The 23,487-nt window shown below is 43.6% G+C and overlaps 1 protein-coding gene across 2 annotated transcripts in view; it reads right to left on the reverse strand.

Annotated features, from left to right (window-relative positions):
• Positions 1-8,427: 8,427 nt before the first annotated feature.
• The window catches only part of LOC115148581 (vasodilator-stimulated phosphoprotein), a 37,584-nt gene continuing 22,524 nt past the window's right edge, over positions 8,428-23,487 (reverse strand). For both annotated transcript variants that reach the window (XM_029690600.1, XM_029690601.1), the window contains exons 3-13: positions 22,895-23,075; positions 22,360-22,426; positions 18,500-18,845; positions 13,487-13,581; positions 13,272-13,320; positions 13,113-13,143; positions 12,683-12,725; positions 12,337-12,441; positions 10,251-10,320; positions 10,035-10,092; positions 8,428-9,687 (exon numbers count right to left, since the gene is read on the reverse strand). In XM_029690600.1, the coding sequence (XP_029546460.1) occupies positions 9,650-9,687; positions 10,035-10,092; positions 10,251-10,320; positions 12,337-12,441; positions 12,683-12,725; positions 13,113-13,143; positions 13,272-13,320; positions 13,487-13,581; positions 18,500-18,845; positions 22,360-22,426; positions 22,895-23,075 (1,083 nt within the window). In that variant the 3' untranslated portion in view covers positions 8,428-9,649. The remainder of the gene's footprint in view (positions 9,688-10,034; positions 10,093-10,250; positions 10,321-12,336; positions 12,442-12,682; positions 12,726-13,112; positions 13,144-13,271; positions 13,321-13,486; positions 13,582-18,499; positions 18,846-22,359; positions 22,427-22,894; positions 23,076-23,487) is intronic.

Consider the following 23,487-nt stretch of genomic DNA (forward strand, 5'->3'; position numbering starts at 1 on the left):
TCGAATTTCGCACACAGAAAATAGAGGCCATATGCAACTCGATCAAAAAGAATGGCACTGATTGGCCCTCATACCCAGACGCCCCGTTTGACCTAGAGATTTGAGTATTTGCACGTCGATGTTTGTCCTCATGCTGAACAATTTGCCTCAAGGACCCATAAGGTCTGTTAGGATCGATTTTTCTCCATCTTTCACATTTTTGAAAACCTTTAAATTCTTCTCTTTATGAACCATAGGACCAAAGGACACCACATGTGGAATGCATGGTATATGTTTTAACTTAGTTTGAGAAAAGCTAAGGCATTGGTCATTTAAACCACTGTAAATCCACCCCACATTGGTCTATCAACTTGAAATGTGCCATTGCTATCATGGACGTGCCTAAGATGGACCACTCTGAATTTGGTATTGATATCTCAAAAAGCAAGGAAACTATTAACAACTCATCCTTTACATACTGTATGTCAGTGGTTCCCAAACTTTTTATAGTCCCGTACCCCTTCAAACATTCAACCTCCAGCAGCGTACCCCCTCTAGCACCAGGGTCAGCGCACTCTCAAATGTTGTTTTGTTGCCATCATTGTTAGCCTGCCACACACACACTATATACATTTATTAAACATAAGAATGAGTGTGAGTTTTTTGTCACAACCCGGCTCCTGGGAAGTGACAAAGAGCTCTTATAGGACCAGGGCACAAATAATGATATAATAATAATCAATCATTTTGCTCTTTATTTAGCCATCTTACATATAAAACCTTATTTGTTCATCGATAATTGTGAATAACTCACCACAGGTTAATGAGAAGGGTGTGTTTGAAAGGATGCACATGACTCTGCAATGTTGGGTTGTATTGAAGAGAGTCTCAGTCTTAAATAATTTTCCACACAGTCTGTGTCTGTATTTAGTTTTCCTGCTTGTGAGGGCGAGAATCCACTCTCACATAGGTACATGGTTGCAAAGGGCATCAGTGTCTTAACAGCACAATTTGCCAAGGCAAGATACTCTGAGTGCAGCCCAATCCATATATCTGGCGGTGGCTTCTGATTAAATAACATTTTCACAGAACCTCTTGTTGCAATTTCGATGAGGCTCTCTTGTTCAGATATCAGTAAGTGGACTGGAGATAGGGCATGAAAGGGATAACGAATCCAGTTGTTTGTGTCATCCGTTTTGGGAAAGTACCTATGTAATTGCGCATCCCAACTCACTCAGGTGCTTCGCTATATCACATTTGACATTGTCCATAAGCTTGAGTTAATTTGCACACGAAAAATCATACAATGATGGAAAGACCTGTGTGTTGTCCTTGCTAATACAGACAAAGAAGAGCTCCAACTTCTTAATCATAGCCTCAATTTTGTCCCACATATTGAAAATAGTTGCGGAGAGTCCCTGTAATCCTAGATTCAGATCATTCAGGCGAGAAAAAACATCACCCAGATAGGCCAGTTGTGTGAGAAACTCGTCATCATGCAAGCGGTCAGACAAGGGAAAATTATGGTCATTAAAGAAACCTTTAAGCTCGTCTCTCAGTTCAAAAAAGTGTCAATATTTTGCCCCTTGATAACCAGCGCACTTCTGTATGTTGTAAAAGCGTTACATGGTCGCTGCCCATATAATACACAAGAGTTCAGGGGCCTTGCTTTAACAAAGTTAACCATTTTGCCTGTATTGTCCAAAACGTCTTTCAAGCTATCAGGCATTCCCTTGGCAGCAAGAGACTTCCTGTGACAACGGGTGCTATAGGTGTCATGGAGGACAGGTAGTTTGCCCCCGCTGATGCGTTGTGCAGACCACACCACCCTCTGGAGAGCCTTGCGGTTGAGGGCAGAGCAGTTGCCGTACCAGGCTGTGATACAGCCCGACAGGATGCTCTCAATTGTGGATCTGTAAAAGTTAGTCAGGGTTTTGGGTGACAAGCCACATTTCTTCAGCCTCCTGTGGTTGAAGAGGCGCTGTTGCGACTTCTTCACCACACTGTCTGTGGGCGGACCATTTCAGTTTGTCGTTGATTGATGTCCCTTTAATGTGGATAGGGGGGTGCTCCTTCCGCTGTTTCCTGAAGTCCACGATCATCTCCTTTGTTTTGTTGACGTTGAGAGAGAGGTTGTTTTCCTGACACCATACTCCGAATGCCCTCACCTCCTCCCTGTAGGCTCTCGTCGTTGCTGGTAATCAAGCCCACTACTGTTGTGTCGTCTGCAAACTTGGTTGATGATTGAGTTGGAGGCGTGCATAGCCACGCAGTTGTGGGTGAACAGAGAGTACAGGAGGGGGCTGAGCACGCACCCTTGTGGGGCCCCAGTGTTGAGGGTCAGCGAGGTGGAGATGTTGTTTCCTACCTTCACCACCTGGGGGTGGCCTGTCAGAAAGTCCAGGACCAAATTGCACAGGGTGGGGTTGAGACCCAGGCCTCCAGCTTGATGATGAGCTTGGAGGGTCCTAGAGTGTTGAATGCTGAGCTGTAGTCAATGAACAGCATTCTTACATAGGTATTCCTCTTGTCCAGATGGGATAGGGCAGTGTGCAGTGTGGTGGCGATTGCATCGTCTGTGGACCCGTTAGGGCGGTATGCAAACTGAAGTGGGTCTAGGGTGATATGATCCTTGACTAATCTCTCAAAGCACTTCATGATCATGATGACAGAAGTGAATGCTACGGGGCGGTAGTCATTTAGTTCAGTTATCTTTGCCTTCTTAGGTACAGGAACAATGATGGCCCTCTTGAAGCATGTGGGGACAGCAGACTGGGATAGGGAGCCAAAAGTTGAGTATGACACAAATATAAATTTTCACAAAGTCTGCTGCCTCAGTTTGTATGATGGCAATTTGTATATACTCCAGAATGTTATGAAGATCAGATGAATTGCAATTAATTGCAGTCCCTCTTTCCCATGCAAATAAACTGAATCCCCCAAAAACATTTCCATTGCATTTCAGCCCTGCCACAAAAGGACCAGCTGACATCATGTCAGTGATTATCTCGTTAACACAGGTGTGAGTGTTGACGAGGACAAGGCTGGAGATCACTCTGTCATGCTGATTGAGTTCAAATAACAGACTGGAAGATTCAAAAGGAGGGTGGTGCTTGGAATCATTGTTCTTCCTCTGTCAACCATGGTTACCTGCAAGGAAACACGTGCCATCATCATTGCTTTGCACAAAAAGGGCTTCTCAGGCAAGGATATTGCTGCCAGTAAGATTGCACCTAAAATCAACCATTTATCGGATCATCAAGAACTTCAAGGAGAGCGGTTCAACTGTTGTGAAGAAGGCTTCAGTGCGCCCAAGAAAGTCCAGCAAGCGCCAGGACCGTCTCCTAAAGTTGATTCAGCTGCGGGATCGGGGCACCACCAGCACAGAGCTTGCTCAGGAATGGCAGCAGGCAGGTGTGAGTGCATCTGCACGCACAGTGAGGCGAAGACCTTTGGAGGATGGCCTGGTGTCAAGAAGGGCAGCAAAGAAGCAACTTCTCTCCAGGAAAAACATCAGGGACAGACTGATATTCTGCAAAAGGTACAGGGATTGGACTGCTGAGGACTGGGGTAAAGTCATTTTCTCTGATGAATCCCCTTTCCGATTGTTTGGGGCATCTGGAAAAAAGCTTATCCGGAGAAGACAAGGTGAGCGCTACCATCAGTCCTGTGTCATGCCAACAGTAAAGCATCCTGAGACCATTCATGTGTGGGGTTGCTTCTCAGCCAAGGGAGTGGGCTCACTCACAATTTGGCCTAAGAACACAGCCATGAATAAAGAATGGTACCAACACATCCTCCGAGAGCAACTTCTCCCAACCATCCAGGAACAGTTTGGTGACGAACAATGCCTTTTCCAGCATGATGGAGCACCTTGCCATAAGGCAAAAGTGATAACTAAGTGGATCGGGGAACAAAACATTGATATTTTGGGTCCATGACCAGGAAACTCCCCAGACCTTAATCCCATTGAGAACTTGTGGTCAATCCTCAAGAGGCGGGTGGACCAACAAAAGCCCACAAATTCTGACAAACTCCAAGCATTGATTATGCAAGAATGGGCTGCCATCAGTCAGGATGTGGCCCAGAAGTTAATTGACAGCATGCCAGGGCGGATTGCAGAGGTCTTGAAAAAGAAGGGTCAACACTGCAAATATTGACTCTTTGCATCAACTTCATGTAATTGTCAATAAAAGCCTTTGACACTTAGGAAATGCTTGTAATTATACTTCAGTATTCCATAGTAACATCTGACAAAAATATCTAAAGACACTGAAGCAGCAAACTTTGTGGAAATTAATATTTGTGTCATTCCCAAAACTTTTGGCCACGACTGTATACACTACCGTTAAAAATGTTGGGGTCACTTAGAAATGTCCTTGTTTTTTTTTTTTTTTAAAAGCACATTTTGAGTGTCTAGTTTCAGAAGCAGATGCCTCACAAGTCCTCAACTGGCAGCTTCATTAAATAGTACCCCCAAAACACCAGTCTCAACATCAACAGTGAAGAGGTGACTCCGGGATGCTGGCCTTCTAGGCAGAGTTGCAAAGAAAAAGCCATATCTCAGACTGGCCAATAAAAAGAAAAGATTAAGATGGGCAAAAGAACACAGGCACTGGACAGAGGAACTCTATCATAGTTTTGATGTCTATGATTCCAGTACAGTGTATATATACACACAGTACCAGTCAAAAGTTTGGACACACCTACTCATTCAATAAAAACCCTGGAATGAGTATGTGTGTCCAGACTTTTGACTGGTACTGTATATTTTCCTAAATTTAGGGCAGACACTTCAAAACCTTGTTTCTTATGATTTATTTTCTGTTTGCGTTTCTATGGCCTTCAGTACTAAAGGCCCAAATCTATTTTTTTGATACCTATAGGGGTTCTAAAATTCTAAATCAAATAGCTAAATGATCCATAATATCTTAAAATAATTCCATACCATATGTCAGTTTAGCACCCCCCTCCTCAACATCGTAGACTAAAGAATTATGCACTGGGTAAATGCAGGCACTGGGCTGGAGGCAAGACAGAGTTTGGACAGATTATCACCTGTCACACAGCGAGGCTGCATGCTCCTCAAACAGTGGTTGATGCATGGAGTGAAATAACTGGAGTAGCCTGAAAAAAACTTGCATATGGATGTTTTTTTGTTTGTTTTTTCATGTCCCTGCCCATTTGATAATGGGCCATTCTAAATCTAAACAAATGTTGCATATTAGTAAAGACAAGATTACATTTAGAATAGTGAACATATGATCAGTTGATGAGAGAACAGCGTATATCAGTCACAACTAAAGTTGCTAAATAACTCTGAATCTAGCATATAGGACCTGTTTCAAATGATCACTTTTACGCTCAACATAACCACTTCATTTGCACACTTGCTCCGGGCTGGGCAAAATATCCTATCTATTTTATTCAGTCAAGTTCAATTATATTCTTCTTACTATACAATCATATAAATTAATGGCACTTGTCTGCTAAATGAACAAGCCTACAGCATGGGGCATAGCCAGAAAACATACAGTAGGCCAACTCATATTCTGCTCTTCTGAAAAACATTTTCTTCATATCAAAATGTTTCTTTAGACCTACCTAAAATTAATAATGTATTCATTGTGATGGAGTATATTAAATTATTATTCAACTTTTTAAATGTAGATGTTCCAAAGGCGCGCATCAGGGGTTGTGTGCATGGAGACCTGGCGATGGTAAACACGTATATGTTAATTAACGGACAATTACAGTAACACTGGCAGTCTTTTGCATGACAACCGGCTGACAAAATTTCATGACCGCCACAGACCTAGTCTCGCCACATCAACATTGTGGTGAAGAAGACGCAACAGTGCCTCTACAACCTCAGGCGCCTGAAGAAATTCGGCATGGCCTCTAAGACCCTCACACACTTCTACAGACGCACCATTGAGAGCATTCTGTTGGGCTGCATCACCGCCTGGTACAGCAACTGCTCCGCCCTCAACCGCATGGCTCTCCAGAGGGTGGTGCGGGCACCCCAACAAATCACCGGGGGCACGTTGCCTGCGCTCCACGACATTACAGCATCCAGTGTCAAAGGAAGGCCAAGAAGATCATTAAGGACCTCAGCCAACTGAGCCACAGACTGTTCTCTCAGCTACCGTCCAAAAGACAGATACAGTACAGGTGCATCAGAGCTAAGACAGAGAGACTAAAAAACTGCTCCTATTATCAGACCATTGAACAGAAATCACTAGCCCTCTACTAGGTGATGCACACACTCACACAAAACACTGCATATTCTTGCGGTATATAAATGGTGTACATTCAAGTAAATATAACTGCCACTATGAAAACTGTTAAATACATCCCTAGTCTCTCCACCCACCCAAAACAACAGATGAGACAGACCATAGTTTAATACAAGAAACAGCTGTATTTGACCAAATTTCTCACAAATTTCAGTGTAAATATTCTCTCTAATAGAAAAATCACCCTTAATAAATCCAAAATAACAATTACAATTTAGCAAAAAATACATTCCATTGTCATTACCACAGTATTTCCAATGGAAATAGAAAACCATATGCAATTTAAGTACTATTCTTTTTTGCTTAATAACAAATCTATACGATTGTAAGTGCATTCAGGTGACAAGGCAGAGTTGCATTAGCTAAGATTGGCGTCTCTGTCAGAAGATTGGCATCTCTCACGTTAGCTGCCAGTATTATTAAGTACAGTACCTTCAGAAAGTATTCACAACCCTTAACTTTTTTCACATTTTGTGTTTTAGATTATTGTCCTGCTGAAAGGTGAATTTGTCTCCCAGTGTCTGTTGGAAAGCAAACTGAACCAGATTGCCTGTAGCTCGATTATGTTTATTTTTATCCTAAAAAAAAACTCCATAGTCCTTGCCGATACAAGCATACCCATAACATGATGCAGCCACAACCATTCTTGAAAATATGAAGAGTGGTACTCAGTGATGTTGGATTTGCCCCAAACATAACACATTGTATTCAAGACAAAAAGTTTATTTCTTTTTTTGCATTATTATTTTAGTGCCTTACTGCAAACAGGATGTGTGTTTTGGGATATTTTTTATTCTGTACAGGCTTCCTTCTTTTCACTCTGTCATTTAGGTTAATATTGTGGAGTAACATTGTCATTGATCCATCCTCAGTTCTCTCCCATAACCATCATTTAAAATCACCATTGGCCTCATGGTGAAATCCCTGAGTGGTTTCCTTCCTCTCTGGCAACTGAGTTAGGAAGGATGCCTGTATCTTTGTAGTGACTGGGTACATTATCCAAAGTGTAATTATTAACTTCACTATGCTCAGTGGTATATTTTATTTTACCATGCTATAAATGGTATATTTTATTATACCATCTACCAATAGGTGCCCTTCTTTGTGAGGCATTGGAAAACCTCCCTGTTTTTGTGGTTGAATCTGTGCTTGAAATCCACTACTCAACTGAAGGACCTGACAGATAATTGTACTTTTATTTTACCTTTATTTAACTTGCCAAGTCAGTTACATTGGTCTGCAACTTTCCGTGGTGCTATGGCTGTTACCACAGTGACAAGATGGCTGGATAGCGGCTGTGGCAGCATATTTAACCTTTATTTAACTAGGCAAGTCTGTTAAGAACAAATTCTTATTTACAATGACGACCTACACTGGCCAAACCTGGATGACACTGGGCCAATTGTGCCCTGCCCTATGGGACTCCCAATCACGGGCGGATGTGATACAGCCTGGATTCGAACCAGGGACTGTAGTGACACCTCTTCCACTGAGATGCAGTGCCTTAGACCGCTGTGCTCTGTAGGTTACAGAGATCGGGTAGTCATAAAAAATCATGTTAACCACTATTATTGCACAGAGTGAGTCTATGCAACTTACATGACTTAAGCAAATGTTTTTCTCCTGAACTTATTTAGCTTGCCATAACAAAGGGGTTGAATGCTTATTGACTCAAGACATTTCAGTTTTTCATTTTGATTCATTTGTAAAAAAAAAAAAATCTAAAAGCAAAATTCCACTTTTACATCATGGGATATTGTGTGTGGATCAGTGACATATATACATTTTATCCATTTTAAATTCAGGCTGTAACACAAAATGTGGAAAAAGTCAAGGGGTGTGAATACTTTCTGGAGGCACTGTATCTATAGAAGATCCTACACAGTCAGGTACAAGTCCCTGGACTGCACAGTGATACGTTGCAGTTACCTGCACTGCAGCAGAATCATACCAGGTACAGTCCCCAACCTGCTCCCCTCCTCTTCTCACCTCTACTTCTTATGGGGCGACTAGAAGAGTTGGCAGTGTTAGGAGCGTAGAAATAGAATGGACAGAACAGGCATAGTTCTCCATGTCATTGGGAAGTGGATATGGTTGGCAACCTATTGGACGTGCTTGACAGGGAGCTAGGAAATGTCAGGCATTAAAGTGCTTAAAAAATATTTCATTCTTAAATAGATACAATTGTTCACCTAACATCCAATCAACAATTGTTAATTGCTTTTAGAGGACAATGCCCATTCTAATAATTATGTTTATGTGTCCAGGTGGCAAACTGTCATCATATCCCATATCGACCCCTAGCCCTATGTACTTGTGGAGATCTGAATGGATAAGACTGGCGTAAGAAATATGGTAATAGCGCCAACTTGCATGACATTTTTCCATATTGCTTACACCAATCTTCTCACATCTCTACTAGTGAGGCAGAGGTGGCAGGGGCTAGGGGTTGATTTGGGATTGGGCCCATTTGTCATCTATAGGTGGTCTGCTGGGGTTGTCTGTGCTACATGGAAAAGTGGGCATGGTAACTGGAATAGGACCCGGTGCAGACGGTCCTAACTGATATGCATCCGTTAATCCCTGAGGTGAAAAAAAAAACTGTTGATGTGAGGTGTAGCCAGAGCTCAGAGGACAACCAGTATAAAGTGGCTCCGGGGTGAAGTTTCCCCTTGGTAGAGATCTAGGATCAGGTTCCCCGCCTCTAATCCTAACCTTAACCACTAGTTTGGAAAATGCAAAACTGACCCAAGATCAGCACCTTACTTTTAATAGCTGTAGACGGACAGACAGACATTTAACCAGGAGAACTCCCTTATTTTTGCGAGCTGGGATTTGTAGTTCCCTAACTGCTCCTGGGGAGTACAGAAACTACAGAGATAGGCTTCATGTGCATTATTCTGATTCACAGTGCCCCCCCTGTGGTCAACTCCTGCAGCTTGTTACAAAAATATACAAAAAAATGTACTTCTGCTGCAGCGACCAAAGTTAGGTTGACTTTTAAATGTGCAACTGTTGGAAATGTACTGCGTTTCGATGGTGTGGTCGATGATATTCCCTGAATTGTTTTCTCTAGTGAAGAGTAAGGCCAGAAATGGACACAGGTAAGGTATGGGAGTTGACTTGGGAGGTGAGTAGAGTAAGGTAGGCAGTGATGGCGGAGCAAGAGAGGCACAGCAAAGCTCTTGAAACTAGAAAAATAACGGCAAACAGAATTTCGGAAAAGTGCCGATTGGTACAATCCTAAACGCATAGGTATGTGGTGAGTAGAACATTGAGAGAGAACAGCCTGAACAGTGCAGGAAATGTATGGTCCATCCACCCCTCTCCACCATCTTCTGTCCAGGTGCCAGTGGCTATATGTTGAGAGACTATACTGGGCCACTCCTCTGCAGCTCCTGGATAAATGCTGAAAGAGAAAGAGGGGGGAATTAGTGAGAAAGAGAGGCTCCAAAATTCCTCACATATTATCCGAACCTACAAATGATTTATTTTAAATACCTCATGGATTAATATTATTTTCTCAATTCTCATCATTACAAATCATATATCAGTATGACTTATTCTGAGATATGATTTGTAATAATGAGAATTGAGAAAATAATATTAAACCAAATAAATAATGTGTGTAAAAGATAAATATACTGCAGTGGCTGGAGCAAAAATGTATTGTGATTCTTATTGACTGTACTGCTCGTAACAAAAAAAGAAAATGCTAGTGCTTCTTGAATGGGATGGGCCAAATCAGGAACTCACCCCCGATAATTTCATCTTTCACTTTATGGAGCTCTTTTCTCACTTCCTCAAGGATATCCTAAACACACAAATCAAAATAGTATGATCTGAGAAGGATGCCAATAGATTGTCTTTATCTGACACCATTAGTAGAGGAGCAATGGCCTCCTGTTATGTCTAGTCTACATGACAGTAATCCTTTAAACACAACATAAACAGGTCAAAGGTGGAGCTTACCTGTTTGATTCGCTCCATCTCTGTGTCTTCACTGCCTGTGCTGGCCGTGGTGTTGTTCACTGCCTTCATCCTGATAGAAACAGATATAGACAGAGAGAGGAGCGAGATGGGAGTGAGAGCGATGGGAGGAGGAGAAAGGGAGAGAGAGGAGCGAGAGCGATGGGAGAAGGAGAGCGAGAGAATGAGAGCGAGAGAGAAAGAGGGGCGAGAAGGGAGTGAGAGCGATGGGAGAAGGAGAAAGGGAGAGAGAGGAGCGAGAAGGGAGTGAGAGCGATGGGAGAAGGAGAGAAACAGGTAGAGAATGGGAAAAAGGAGTGAATGGTGGGACAAGATGGGCAGAGAGCGGGAGGTCAACAACAAAGACCAAGGATATGGAAGCTCAGTTTGGCCAAAAGTGGCGGATTGTTACGCTCCCGAGTGGCGCGGTGGTCTAAGGCACTGCATCTCAGTGCTAGCGGCGTCACTACAGACACCCTAGTTCGAATCCAGGCTGTATCACATCCGGCTGTGATTGGCAGTCCTATAGGGCGATGCACAATTGGCCCAGCGTCGTCCAGGTTTGGCCGGTGTAGGCAGTCATTGTAAATAAGGATTTGTTCTTAACTGACTTGCCTAGTTAAATACGCTGCCACGGCTGCTATCCAGCCATCTTGTCACTGTGGTAACAGCCAGAGCAGACCAATGAGCAGTGGATAACGCCCCTCTGCTGGTGTTGTACAGACATAGAAACTGAAGTATTTTCAATGGTCAGTGTGGCGTGACTTTGGCTACATTACTTGCAATAGTTTTTTTCCAACTATGTACTAGTACACCAGATTTAACTTATCATAGCCACTGATCTTGAGTTAATCAATTTTGTTTCCAAATCTGAGGGGGTGTGACAATTGTTCGACTTGCGAGAGGCACCAGTCCAGAAACAGACCCTAACCTCTTGGCACTTGACATAGATATGAAAGAATTGGACTGGTACTATAAACAATATGGTAGTTTCCCTACCTTACCCTCTGATAGGCTAAGTGGATATATATTTTTACCATATTGCTTTTACCCATCCAATCCCTTCAAATCTACACCAATGCCTAGGGCAGGTGTAGGAATCTAGATTTTTGTTGGGTAAATGGTTGGGGGGCCGGAAAATAACAATGTGTACATTGCAAATTGACCACAACCAAGCCCAAAAAAAGATTGTATTTGAAAATAACATTTTCATACCTTGATTACATTGAGACACGAGCACATCTCTTTTTGTAATCGTGGGAATACTTGGCAACAGATTTCCTAAATCAAATAAGTAACTTGCGGGGGGGCAAATAAGTAACTTGCGGGCCAATGTTGTCCCGCAGGCCGCCTGTTGCTGACCCTTGGCCTAGGGTGTATAGAGGGTTGTTTCTGGGCTGGGCCTTGTCATTAGCAGGAGCAGGACAAATATGCTTAGTCAGAGGTCATAGTAAATGCACTTACAGCAGGCTCAGTGCAAAGCCGTGGAAAAAAGACACCGTTGACTGAAACCATCTCTTGCGCTATATTTGTGACCCTTTTTTAAATCTTAACAAGACCGAAAAGACAAAAACAGAGAGTACCAAATACATGACCAGGCCTTGAGGATTGCTAGGACCTAAAGCAGTGTGTTTCTCAATTCTGGTCCTGGACAGGTGCACATTTTAGTTTTTGCCTTTGCACTAAAATACATACTGGATTCAACCAATCCATCATCATCATCATCATCATCATCATCATCAAGCCTTTGAATAGAATCAGATGTGTTAGTGCTAGGGCAAAAACTAAAATGTTCAAAGCATTGTGTTGCCTAATCCCTTGGCCACACGCAGCACACAGGGCTGTTGGTAGTTCCCTAGTGGGACACTCCAGGGTGAAGTTTCCCCTTGGTACAGATCTAATATCAGCTTCCTCTCCCCAATCCTAACTTTAACCATTAGTGGGGGAAATGCAAAACTGACCCAAGACCAGCGTCTAAGGGCAACTTCACCCTACACCAGTGGAGTAGCTGCGGAAAAGCTGTAGACAGACATGGAGCGCCAGCATTAGGGTCTAGGGATAAAGGTAGGGTGGGGCAAATAGGGTGTACCTGGGCAATTGGGCAGAGGATGGAGAAGGGGGGGCGGGAGGAAGAGCAGGGGTGGTGGAGGTGGGGCTGCTCTCCTGCAGCTGGGTCTTGGTGGTTGAGTTAGTCCTGTTTGAGACATGCAAGATTCTCTCAAAACACAAAACACGCTCTCTTTACAGAGGTGGGATAGAAAAAGATTGAATTTGTGCCTGCCTAGTTTTGTCCCCCCATAGAAAACATAAAAACAATTATTGTAGAAAAGTAATAAACAGGGGGGAGGTGAACTGGGCTGTAATTTCCTGCACCACAGGTACCAGAGACGAGAGTGTGGTGGTGTTAATGTTCAACTGACCAGGGAGTTCCCTACCTTGGAATGGTGGCTGATTTCTCCCACGGTCTCCTGAGGCTGTCTGTCTTGGCAAAAGGAGATCATGAGAATGATGAAACATCAAAGAACATATATGATATTTTAGTCAATAAAAGGCCAACAAATGCTTCACAGCTCAAATCAGACAAAGGAGAGAAGAAAATTCATATGAGACAAGAGATCTGGGTTGTATTCATTAGAGCACACCGCAGAAGAAAAAAAATAGCAACAGAAAACAAAAATGGGTATGCACATGGGGGGCTGTTTCTTTTTGGACAAGTTCAGCTAGTCCCTCCCCGTTTCGGCACGTTTTTGTTCATTTGGTGGTGCCTAATGAATATTTCTTGAAAATATATGCTTTCTGGAACAGCCCCCATGTGCACACCCTGTCAAATACAGAGTGAATGAAGACTTCAGTGGATCTACTCACCACCTTGGCCTGGGGACTTTGAGGAGTCTTCCTAAAAGCATAAAATGACATTGCTTCATCCCTTTACCACAGTGTGACTTGACTTGCAGCTCACACACACATAAGGATTTATTATGAGAGGATTGTTGTCTCTACAAAGATGATTTACAATAGACTTACATTGCTGGGCACATCCTTCTTTACGCCTGGATTATCTGACATTTTCTTCCTGTACAAAAAGACAATGAAGACAACAGCTTAGCCTCTGCAATCTTACGCGCGCAAAGCCATATGATCGTAATCACACACACTCGACAAACACAAACACTTGACGTAAACACTCATCACACACTCTTCCAGCCCCACATGTAACAAAGACTAAGGCAGTGGCTCACCGTCGGGCCAGGATGGCACTCATCTCCCCCATCAGATTTCCTCCCCCACCACCACCTCCTCCCGATGGAGGAGGTGCTGCCGCACCACCATCCTCCTACAGAGATAAACAGGCTCTTTCAAGATGTCATTTTTTTTCTTCCCTTCCTTCTTTAAGGAAATCACTGATCTGACACAAAGATTTGGGAAAGATGGAAACCATGTCTTCACCTATATCCACTCACTTACAGACCAGTGATTACCTCAAGAAAGGGAGGAAGGAATGAAGCATTTGAAAGGTGTCCAACTCACTGAATATACAACAATGTTGTAACGAAAACAGGAACTATTCTGGATTAGTGATTAAGAAAAACTTGAACGGCTATTTAGAACATAAGTGTTCCTGGTCTCCAAAGCTTGGAAGATGACGTGACATGATTATAAATTAAAGTTGGAAATGTTTTGTTTTTCATTTCCATATGAGATATATCTATCTCTCACACACACACACACAAAACCTTTCAAAAGTTTGGGGTCACTTAGAAATGTCCTTGTTTTTGAAAGAAAAGCAAATTTTTTTGTCCATTTTTTGTCCATAACATAACATTTCTCAGAAACACAGTGTAGACATTGTTAATGTTGTAAATGACTATTGTAGCTGGAAACGGCTGATTTTTTTTATGGAATATCTACGTAGGCATGCAGAGGCCCATTATCAGCAACCATCACTCCTGTGCTCCAATGGCATGTTGTGTTAGCTAATCCAAGTTTATCATTTTAAAAGGCTAATTGATCATTAGAAAACCCTTTTGCAATTATGTTAGCACAGCTGAAAACGGTTGTTCTGATTGAAGAAGCAATAAAACTGGCCTTCTTTAGACTAGTTGAGTTTCTGGAGCATCAGCATTTGTGGGTTCGATTACAGACTCAAAATGGCCAGAAACAAAGTACTTTCTTCAGAAACTCGTCATTCCATTCTTGTTCTGAGAAATGAAGGCTATTCCATGCGAGAATTTGCCAAGAAACTGAAGATCTCGTACAACGCTGTGTACTACTCCCTTCACAGAACAGCGCAAACTGGCTCTAACCAGAATAGGAGTGGGAGGCCCCGGTGCACAACTGAGCAAGAGGACAAGTACATTAGTGTCTAGTTTGAGAAACAGACACCTCACAAGTCCTTAACTGGCAGCTTCATTAAATAGTACCTGCAAAACACCAGTCTCAACGTCAACAGTGAAGAGGCAACTCCGTGATGTTCCTCTGTCCAGTGTTCTTTTGCCCATCTTAATCTTTTCCTTTTATTGGCCAGTCTGAGATATGGCTTTTTCTTTGCAACTCTGCCTAGAAGGCCTGCATCCCGGAGTCGCCTATTTACTGTTGACGTTGAGACTGGTGTTTTACGGGGACTATTTTTCCACTTCAGTCAGTGTAGATGAAGGGGAGGAGACCGGTTAAAGAATGATTTCTAAACCTTGAGACATGGATTGTGTATGTGTGCCATTTAGAGGTTGAATGGGCAAGACAAAAGATTTAAGTGCTTTTGAACCGGGTATGGTAGTAGGTGCCAGGCGCACCAGTTTGTGTCATGAACTGCAACGCTGCTGGGTTTTTCACGCTCAACAGTTTCCCGTGTCTATCACAAATGGTCCACCACCCAAAGGACATCCAGGCAACTTGACAACTGTGGGAAGCATTGGAGTCAACATTGGCCAGTATCCCTGTGGAACGCTTTCGACACCTTGTAAAACCCATGTCCCGACGAATTGAGACTGTTCTGAGAGCAAAAGGTGAAGGGTGCAACTCAATGTGCACACACTGAGTATACAAAACATCATGAACACCTGCTCTTTCCATGAAAGACTGACCAGGTGAATCCGGGTGAAAGCTATGATCCCTTATTGATACGCACTGTATGTGTATTCAGTGCCTTCGGAAAGTATTCAGATCCCTTGACTTTTTCCAAATTTTGTCACATCATAGCCTTATTCTGAAATGGATTAAATAGTTTTCCCCTTCATCAATCTACACACAATAACCCATAATGACAAAGCAAAAACAGGTTTAGAAATGTTTGCACATTTATGAAAAATACAAAACTGAAATAGCGATTACAGCCTCGAGTCTTCTTGGGTATGACGGTACAAGCTTGGCACACCTGTATTTGGGGAGTTTCTTCCATTCTTCTCTGCAGATCCTCTCAAGCTCTGTCAGGTTGGATGGGGAGCGTCATTGCACAGCTATTTTCAGGTCTCTCGATAGATGTTTGATTAAGTTCAAGTCCGGGCTCTGGCTGGGCCACTCAAGGACATTCAGAAACTTGTTCCGAAGCCACTCCTGGGTTGTCTTGGCTGTGTGCTTAGGGTTGTTGTCCTGGCTGTGTGCTTAGGGTTGTTGTCCTGTTGGAAGGCGAACCTTTGCCCCAGTCTGAGGTCTGGAGTGTTCTGGAGCAGGTCTCCATCAAGGATCTGTTTGTACTTTGCTCCGTTCATCTGTCCCTCAATCCTGACTAGTCTCCCAGTCCCTGCCGGTGAAAAACACCCCCTCAGCATGATGCTGCCAACACCATGCTTCACCGTAGGGATGATGCCAGGATTCCTCCAGACGTGACGCTTGGCATTCAGGCCAACAAGTTCAATCTTGGTTTCATCAAACCAGAGAATCTTGTTTCTCATGGTCTGAGAGTCTTTAGGCGCCTTTTGGCAAACTCCAAGCGGGCTGTCACGTGCCTTTAACTGGAGCTCTGGAGCTCTGTCAGAGTGACAATCGGGTTCTTGGTCACCTCCCTGACCAAGGCCCTTCTCCCCCGATTGCTCAGTTTGGCCAGGCAGCCAGCTCTAGGAAGAGTCTTGGTGGTTCCAAACTTCTTCCATTTAAGAGTGATGGAGGCACTGAGTTTCTGGGGACCTTCAATGCTGCAAAAAATGTTTGGTACCCTTCCCCAGATCTGTGCCTCGACACAATCCTGTCTCGGAGCTCTACGGACAATTGCTTTGATGCCATGGCTTGGGTTTTGCTCTGACATGCACTGTCAACTATGGGACCTTATATAGACAGGTGGGTGCCTTTCCAAATCATGTCCAATCAATTGAACTTACCACAGGTGGACTCCAATCAAGTTGTAGAAACATCTCAAGGATGATCAATGGAAACAGGATGCAGCGGAGCTCAATTTCGAGTCTCATAGGTTCTGAATACTTTTTATATTTAATAATTGCAAACGTTTTCTAAAAACCTGTTTTCACTTTGAAAATATGGAGATGGTTGTGTAGACCAGCAGGAAATGTTTTACATATTTTAGATGAGATTTTAAGGCAGCAAAATGTGAAGACTTTGTAAGGGGTGTGTAGACTTTCACTAGCAACTGTATATACAGTGCATTCGGAAAGTATTCAGACCCCTTGACTTTTTCCACATTTTGTTACGTTACTCTTATTGTAAAATTGGTCAATCTACACACAATACTCCATAATTACAAAGTGAAAGAAAAATTGTTTCCAAATGAATAAACAATAAGAAATGAAAATGTATTGATTGTTTGTCTTCACACCCAAGTTAATACTTGGTTGAAGCCATTACAACTGTAAGATTCTTCCAACTGTTTTTGTCAAAATTACTTGGGAATCATTGATGTCACTGATTTTCAAGCAGATTTAAGTCAGGACTGAGACTAAACCATTCATGAACACTCAACACCTCTTGGAAAGCCATTCAGGTATGTCTTTGGCATTAACCTTTGTGTAATTTTCCCGCTGGAAAATGAAAGTATCGCAGGGTTAGGTTTCAGAAGACTATGACAGGTTTTCCTCCAACCTTTTTACCTGGACTTTGCTCCTTTCATATTTATTTTGACCCGAGTGAAAAACTACAGGTTTGGGTCAAATCCAATACAACACAAGTGAAACTCTGTATTGCCAAGTATTGTGGTGGCAGCATCATGTTATGGGTATGCTTGTCACAGGCAGGGACTGGGGAGTACTGTATGTCAGGATCAAAAATATGAAAGAAGCAAAGCCCAGGTAAAAAGTTACAGGAAAACCTGCCTCAGCCTTCTGAATACCTAAACCTGGGACAGATTTGTATTTTTCAGTGGGACACTTACACACATTTTAATGCGTTAGCCACACCAGAATGGAGTGTTCCTGAGTGGTCCAGTACAGTCTTAATTTTTTGTTGTTGAATATTGCTGTCCATCAATGATTCCCAAACAATTGTAGTTATATTTAGCAATTTTGACAAAAACAATAAATGTATATGTTGCCCTAAGAATTGTGCAAAGCTGGTAGAATCTTATTTAAAAAAATATTCACAGCTGTAATAGCTGTATCAACTGTGGAGTGCGAAGACGTCTTGACTGCATATATATATATATATATATATATATATATATATATATATATATATATGTCTGTTTTTGTTATTCATTTGGAAAATGTTCTATCATTTTCATTCACCTTGAAAAATGTGGGCAGGTTCTGTAGATCTGTAGGGGGAAAGATCCAGTCCTTTTTAGATGTATTTGTAAGACAGCTAATGTGAAGACTGTGCAAAGGGTGTATAGACTTTCACTAGACACTGTATACATGATTTATTTATTCTGCTACAGCAAATAGTGTCTCATAAGCTCATGTGCCCTGGGCACCCTGAAGATGCATGACAATATAAAAAAAAAAGAATTCAATCAGGCATCAACAATGGAATATGGAGTAAAAGAGGCGTGTTTGTCTTTTTTTAAGGCGCCTGCCCAACTATATCATATTGGAGTGGTTCTTGAGATGTTAAACCAGGGCTCTCCAACCCTTTTCCAGGAGAGCTACCCTCCTGTAGGTTTTCGCTCCAAACCCAGTTGTGACCAACCCGATTCAGTTTATCAAACAGCTAATTATTTGAGTCAGGTGTGTTAGATTGGGGTTGGAGCGAGAAACTTCCGGGCCGGTAGCTCTCCAGGAACAGGTTGGAGTGCCCTGCGTTAAACACTTCTCCAAGCCTTGTGAGATCTGGTCAAAGCCGCAGTATGACTGCCATGACGCTTGTCTCACCTTGGCTGATTTGCGTAGTTTGGTTCCTGCTAGGGCTGCAGCTAGTCCCCCGGGCCCACCGAGACCCCCTCCATCACCCCCTCCTCCTCCTCCTCCTCCTCCTCCTCCCCCTCCACCAGACAGAGGTGGGGCAGGTGGAGCCCCGGACCCAGGGGGTGGTGGTGGGCCAGGTGGGGGTGGGGGGCCAGCAGGTGGCGGGCCTGGGGGTGGAGGCGGTCCTGGGGGAGCCGGGGTGCCACCGGGAGCAGGCGAGGCTGCAGGGGGGATGGGTGCGGCCTGTCTCTCGGCCTGTCTCTCGCTCTCCAGCCGCTCTCTCTCCTGCTGCTCCTGCCTCTGCAGCTCCAGTCTGTGAGGGGGGAGACAGAGTTCTTTATAAAATAATGTTCACACACAAGTATAAACGCAGGGACACACAAAAGGTGCGTGTACAATGTGAGATCAGTCTATTGTAGGTTAGAGTGTGTTACTGTAGATTAGTGTGTATACAGTATAGTAGATTAGAAGAATGTTATTTAGCAAACACTTTAATCCAAAGTGACTAACAGTAGGGCATGCATTAATTTTCATATGGATGGCACCAGCAGGAATTTAACCCACTACCCTGGTGTTGCAAGCGTTCATGCTCTACCAACTGTGCCACACAGGACCTGAGTGTGTTAGCGTCAGTATTAGGTTTTAGTGACACCTAACATGTTTGTTCAGACACCAGTTTATACCAGTCTGGTCTATCCCATTATCAATGACCAAGCGACACTCCTCAGTAAACCTGTATATTCAAGGTAGAGGACACCTCAAGTGGAGGACACAGCGTCATCTTAAATGGTCAACTATACCTGGCTGGCTCATGTCATAGGTTAAGCAGTTCTCTTCTGGTTCCTTGCAGTGAGGAGGATTCTCAAGTCTATTGCCGTGCCTCTTGAATGGCTAGCTTTCAGCTGGAATATAGTCAGAGTCTCTTATATTGGTTCAAGCCGGTTTGCCTGTGTTTTCCTACCTCGATTAACCTGTAATGGCTTTGTTAAAATTACCATTTAGATGGCAATATACAGACAGGTTTCGAACACATTTCCCATTTCAATACATCTTCTTTATGTTAATAGCTCTAAAACCATCCCTTCAGTGACTACATGAAGCGTAATCCCGTGGAACCAAATGTAAATAGATGTAAGACGTGAATTTGAGTCGCAATTCAACGGCTCAGACACGAGACATATGTGGCATGGTCTACAGACAATCACGGATTGCAAAGGGAAAACCAGCCACGTCGCGGACACCGACGTCTTGATTCCAGACAAGCTAAACACCATCGCCCACTTTGAGGATAACAGTGCCACCGACGCGGCCCGCTCCCAAGGACTGTGGGCTCTCATTCTCCGTGGCCGACACGAGTACGACATTCAAGCGTGTTAACCCTCGCAAGGCTGCTGGCCCAGAAGGCATCCCTAGCCGCGTCATCAGAGCATGCGCAGACCAGCTGGCTGGAGTGTTTACGGATATATTCAATCTCTCTCTATCCCAGTCTGCTTCAAGATGTCCACCATTGTTCCTGTACCCAAGAAAGTAAATGTAACTTAACTAAATGACTATTGCCCCGTCATCATGAAGTGCTTTGAGAGGATTATATCACTTCCACCTTACCTGACACCCTAGACCCACTTCAATTTGCTTACCGCCATAATAGATCCACAGACGATGCAAACACCATCGCACTGCCCTACCCCATCTGAACAAGGAATACCTACGTCAAAATGCTGTTCATTGACTATAGCTCAGCCTTCAACACCATAGTACCCTCCAAGCTCATTATTAAGTTTGGGGCCCTGGGTCTGAACCCCGCCCTGTGCAACTGGGTCCTGGACTTCCTGACGGGAAGCCCCCAGGTGGTGAAGGTAGGAAACAACACCTCCACTTCCCTGATCCTCAACACAGGGGCCCCACAAGAGTGCATGCTCAGCCCCCTCCTGTACTCCCTGTTCACCCATGACTGTGGCCACGCATGCCTCAAACTCAAATCATCAAGTTTGCAGAAGACACAACAGTAGTAGGCCTGATTACCAACAATGACAAAACAGCCTACAATGAGGAGGTGAGGGCCCTGGCATAGTGGTGCCAGGAAAATAACCTCTCCCTCAACGTCAACAAAATGAAGGGGCTGATCGTGGACTTCAGGAAAGAGCAGAGGGAGCATGCCCCATCCACATCGACAGGACCGCAGTAGAGAAGGTGAAAAGCTTTAAGTTACTTGGCGTACCCATCATTGACGATCTGAAAATGGTACACCCACACAGACAGTGTGGTGAAGAAGGCGCAACCACCACACACCATGACTGACCCACCGCCAAACCCGTCATGCTGGAGGATGTTGCAGGCAGCAGAACGTTCTCCACGGCGTCTCCAGACTCTGTCACGTCTGTCACGTGCTCAGTGTGAACCTGCTTTCATCTGTGAAGAGCACAGGGCGCCAGTGGCGAATTTGCCAATCTTGGTGTTCTCTGGCAAATGCCAAACGTCCTGCACGGTGTTGGGCTGTAAGCACAACCCCCACTTGTGGACGTCGGGCCCTCATACCAGCCTCATGGAGTCTGTTTCTGACCGTTTGAGCAGACACATGCACATTTGTGGCCTGCTGGAGGCCATTTTGCAGGGCTCTGGCAGTGCTCCTCCTTGCACAAAGGCGGAGGTAGCGGTCCTGCTGCTGGGTTGTTGCCCTCCTACGACCTCCTCCACATCTCCTGATGTACTGGCCTGTCTCCTGGTAGCGCCTCCATGCTCTGGACACTACGCTGACAGACACAGCAAACCTTCTTGCCACAGCTTGCATTGATGTGCCATCCTGGATGAGCTGCACTACCTGAGCCACTTGTGTGGGTTGTAGACTCCGTCTCATGCTACCACTAGAGTGAAAGCACCGCCAGCATTCAAAAGGGACCAAAACATCAGCCAGGAAGCATAGGAACTGAGAAGTGGTCTGTGGTCCCCACCTGCAGAACCATTCCTTTATTGGGGGTGTCTTGCTAATTGCCTATAATTTCGACCTGTTGTCTATTCCATTTGCACAACAGCATGTGAAATTTATTGTCAATCAGTGTTGCTTCCTAAATGGACAGTTTGATTTCACAGAAGTGTGATTGACTTGGAGTTACATTGTGTTGTTTAAGTGTTCCCTTTATTTTTTTGAGCAGTGTACAATCTAGGTGTGCAAAGCTCTTAGAGACTTACTCAGAAAGACACACCGCTGTAAGGTGATTCTAAAATGCATGTAAACAAGATCTTTCTGTATTTAAATTTTCAATAAATTAGCAAACATTTCTAAAAGCATGTTTTCACGTTGTCATTATGGGGTATTGTGTGTAGATGCATACATTTTAGATTTAATTAATCCATTTGGAAACAGGGTGTAACAACAAAATGTGGAATTAGTCAAGGGTATGAATACTTTCTGAAGGCATGTTTATTCTGTTCATTACTCTGCCGTCTGTAATGTTCAGAATTGTAGGTATGTGAACTGATTGGGATGGATTCAGTCTACAGTCTAGTCCAATATTCTGTACTTGTTGCTGGAATTCTAGGGGGCAGCGTTCTAGAACGGTCTATCAATACTGAGCATTGTGAGAGTAAAAACGTTGTAAACACCATTTACCCTAGCAAAATTTAAATAAGTATAGAGACTTAATGCTTAAAATAGACTAATTATCTACTAAACAACAGTCAGATAGGAAATACCCAAGTGCCCCTTCACCGCTTTTAGTAAAACAATTACTAAAAAACAACACTTGCAATACTTTCATCTCCCTTCTGCTGACAGAAACCAGACCATCTGCACTCCCCCCACCTCCAACTAAAAACATTGTGAATGGTACCTCCTCTGTTGCTCCAGCTCCTCTGGGGAGGGTCCATTCTGGACAGGTCGGGGGAGAGAGGAGTAGCCTGAGGAGAGAAACAGACTGAGTGAGTGTGTATTTTAGCAGTCCTGTTAAAATACTTTACAAAATGCATCCTTCCCTTCTCCTTCTGGCAATAACTAACACCATTAGATAGATTAAAGCTGGAATCCTTAATGGTGAAACTGCCAAGTCCATTTGCGATATTACAAAGAAGTTACTGCAAACAGCAACTTTTTTCCTCTTCTCTGACATCATTGCATATAGAACAGCAGAATATATACTGCAATTTGTTTTACCATCGACGTGCCGCTTCGTCAACTAAACAAACACAATGACAAAAGCGGTGGAGCGGACAATGGCGCTGTTTCACCTACTGCAGATTAAATCTTTAAGCAATCCAATCTGATCAGTGATTGCAGTGAGAAACAAAAAACAAAAAGGAACCAGGACAAAAAGTACCATTTCTTTTGCAAAATGTTTTTTATATTTGATCCCATATTATAGAGCCTACCTGAGTCAGTGGGTGCACTCAGCACCTCCAGGGCGTGCATCATGCCGTTAGCGAAAAGGACGGCTTCCTCCTTGCTGCCAAAGTTCAGCCCCCACACCTGCCGGGCTTCCCGCCACTGGTGGAAGTTGGCTGTAGCCTGGTTGTACTTCAGCCTCTTGTCGATTGGGCAGTTGATCACCACCTAGGAGTGTCACGCAGGAAGTGAAAAGGCGATGAGAAACCACAAGTGGAATGACAGTATGCGTTCACTGCGAGAATGTGTGTGTGTGGAACCTAGATTTTCTTTATAGCCTTTGAATTTCAAGATCGTTCTCCTCACATCCCTTTATGTTCATCTATTGCTATTTATCGGAGTATACATGTTGGTGCAATACGAGTATAAATCCTCTCTCTGTGGAACCAGTGACGCAGAGGTGAATAAAAAAAAAAAAAAACAAGAGCCTTTAGTGAAACTGACCTACTATGGTAGGCGAGACTAAGTCTTGTGCTACTAGTGTGGACCCTCCATTGCCTTCCCAAAGCAACAGATCTTTTGAAAAAGATACTACGCTAGGATAAGTTTAACTAAAGTAGCCTTTAGGTTAGCAGTGGTG

The sequence above is a fragment of the Salmo trutta genome, chromosome 15 (genome assembly GCF_901001165.1).
Source record: "Salmo trutta chromosome 15, fSalTru1.1, whole genome shotgun sequence".
Taxonomy (NCBI): Eukaryota; Metazoa; Chordata; class Actinopteri; order Salmoniformes; family Salmonidae; genus Salmo; species Salmo trutta.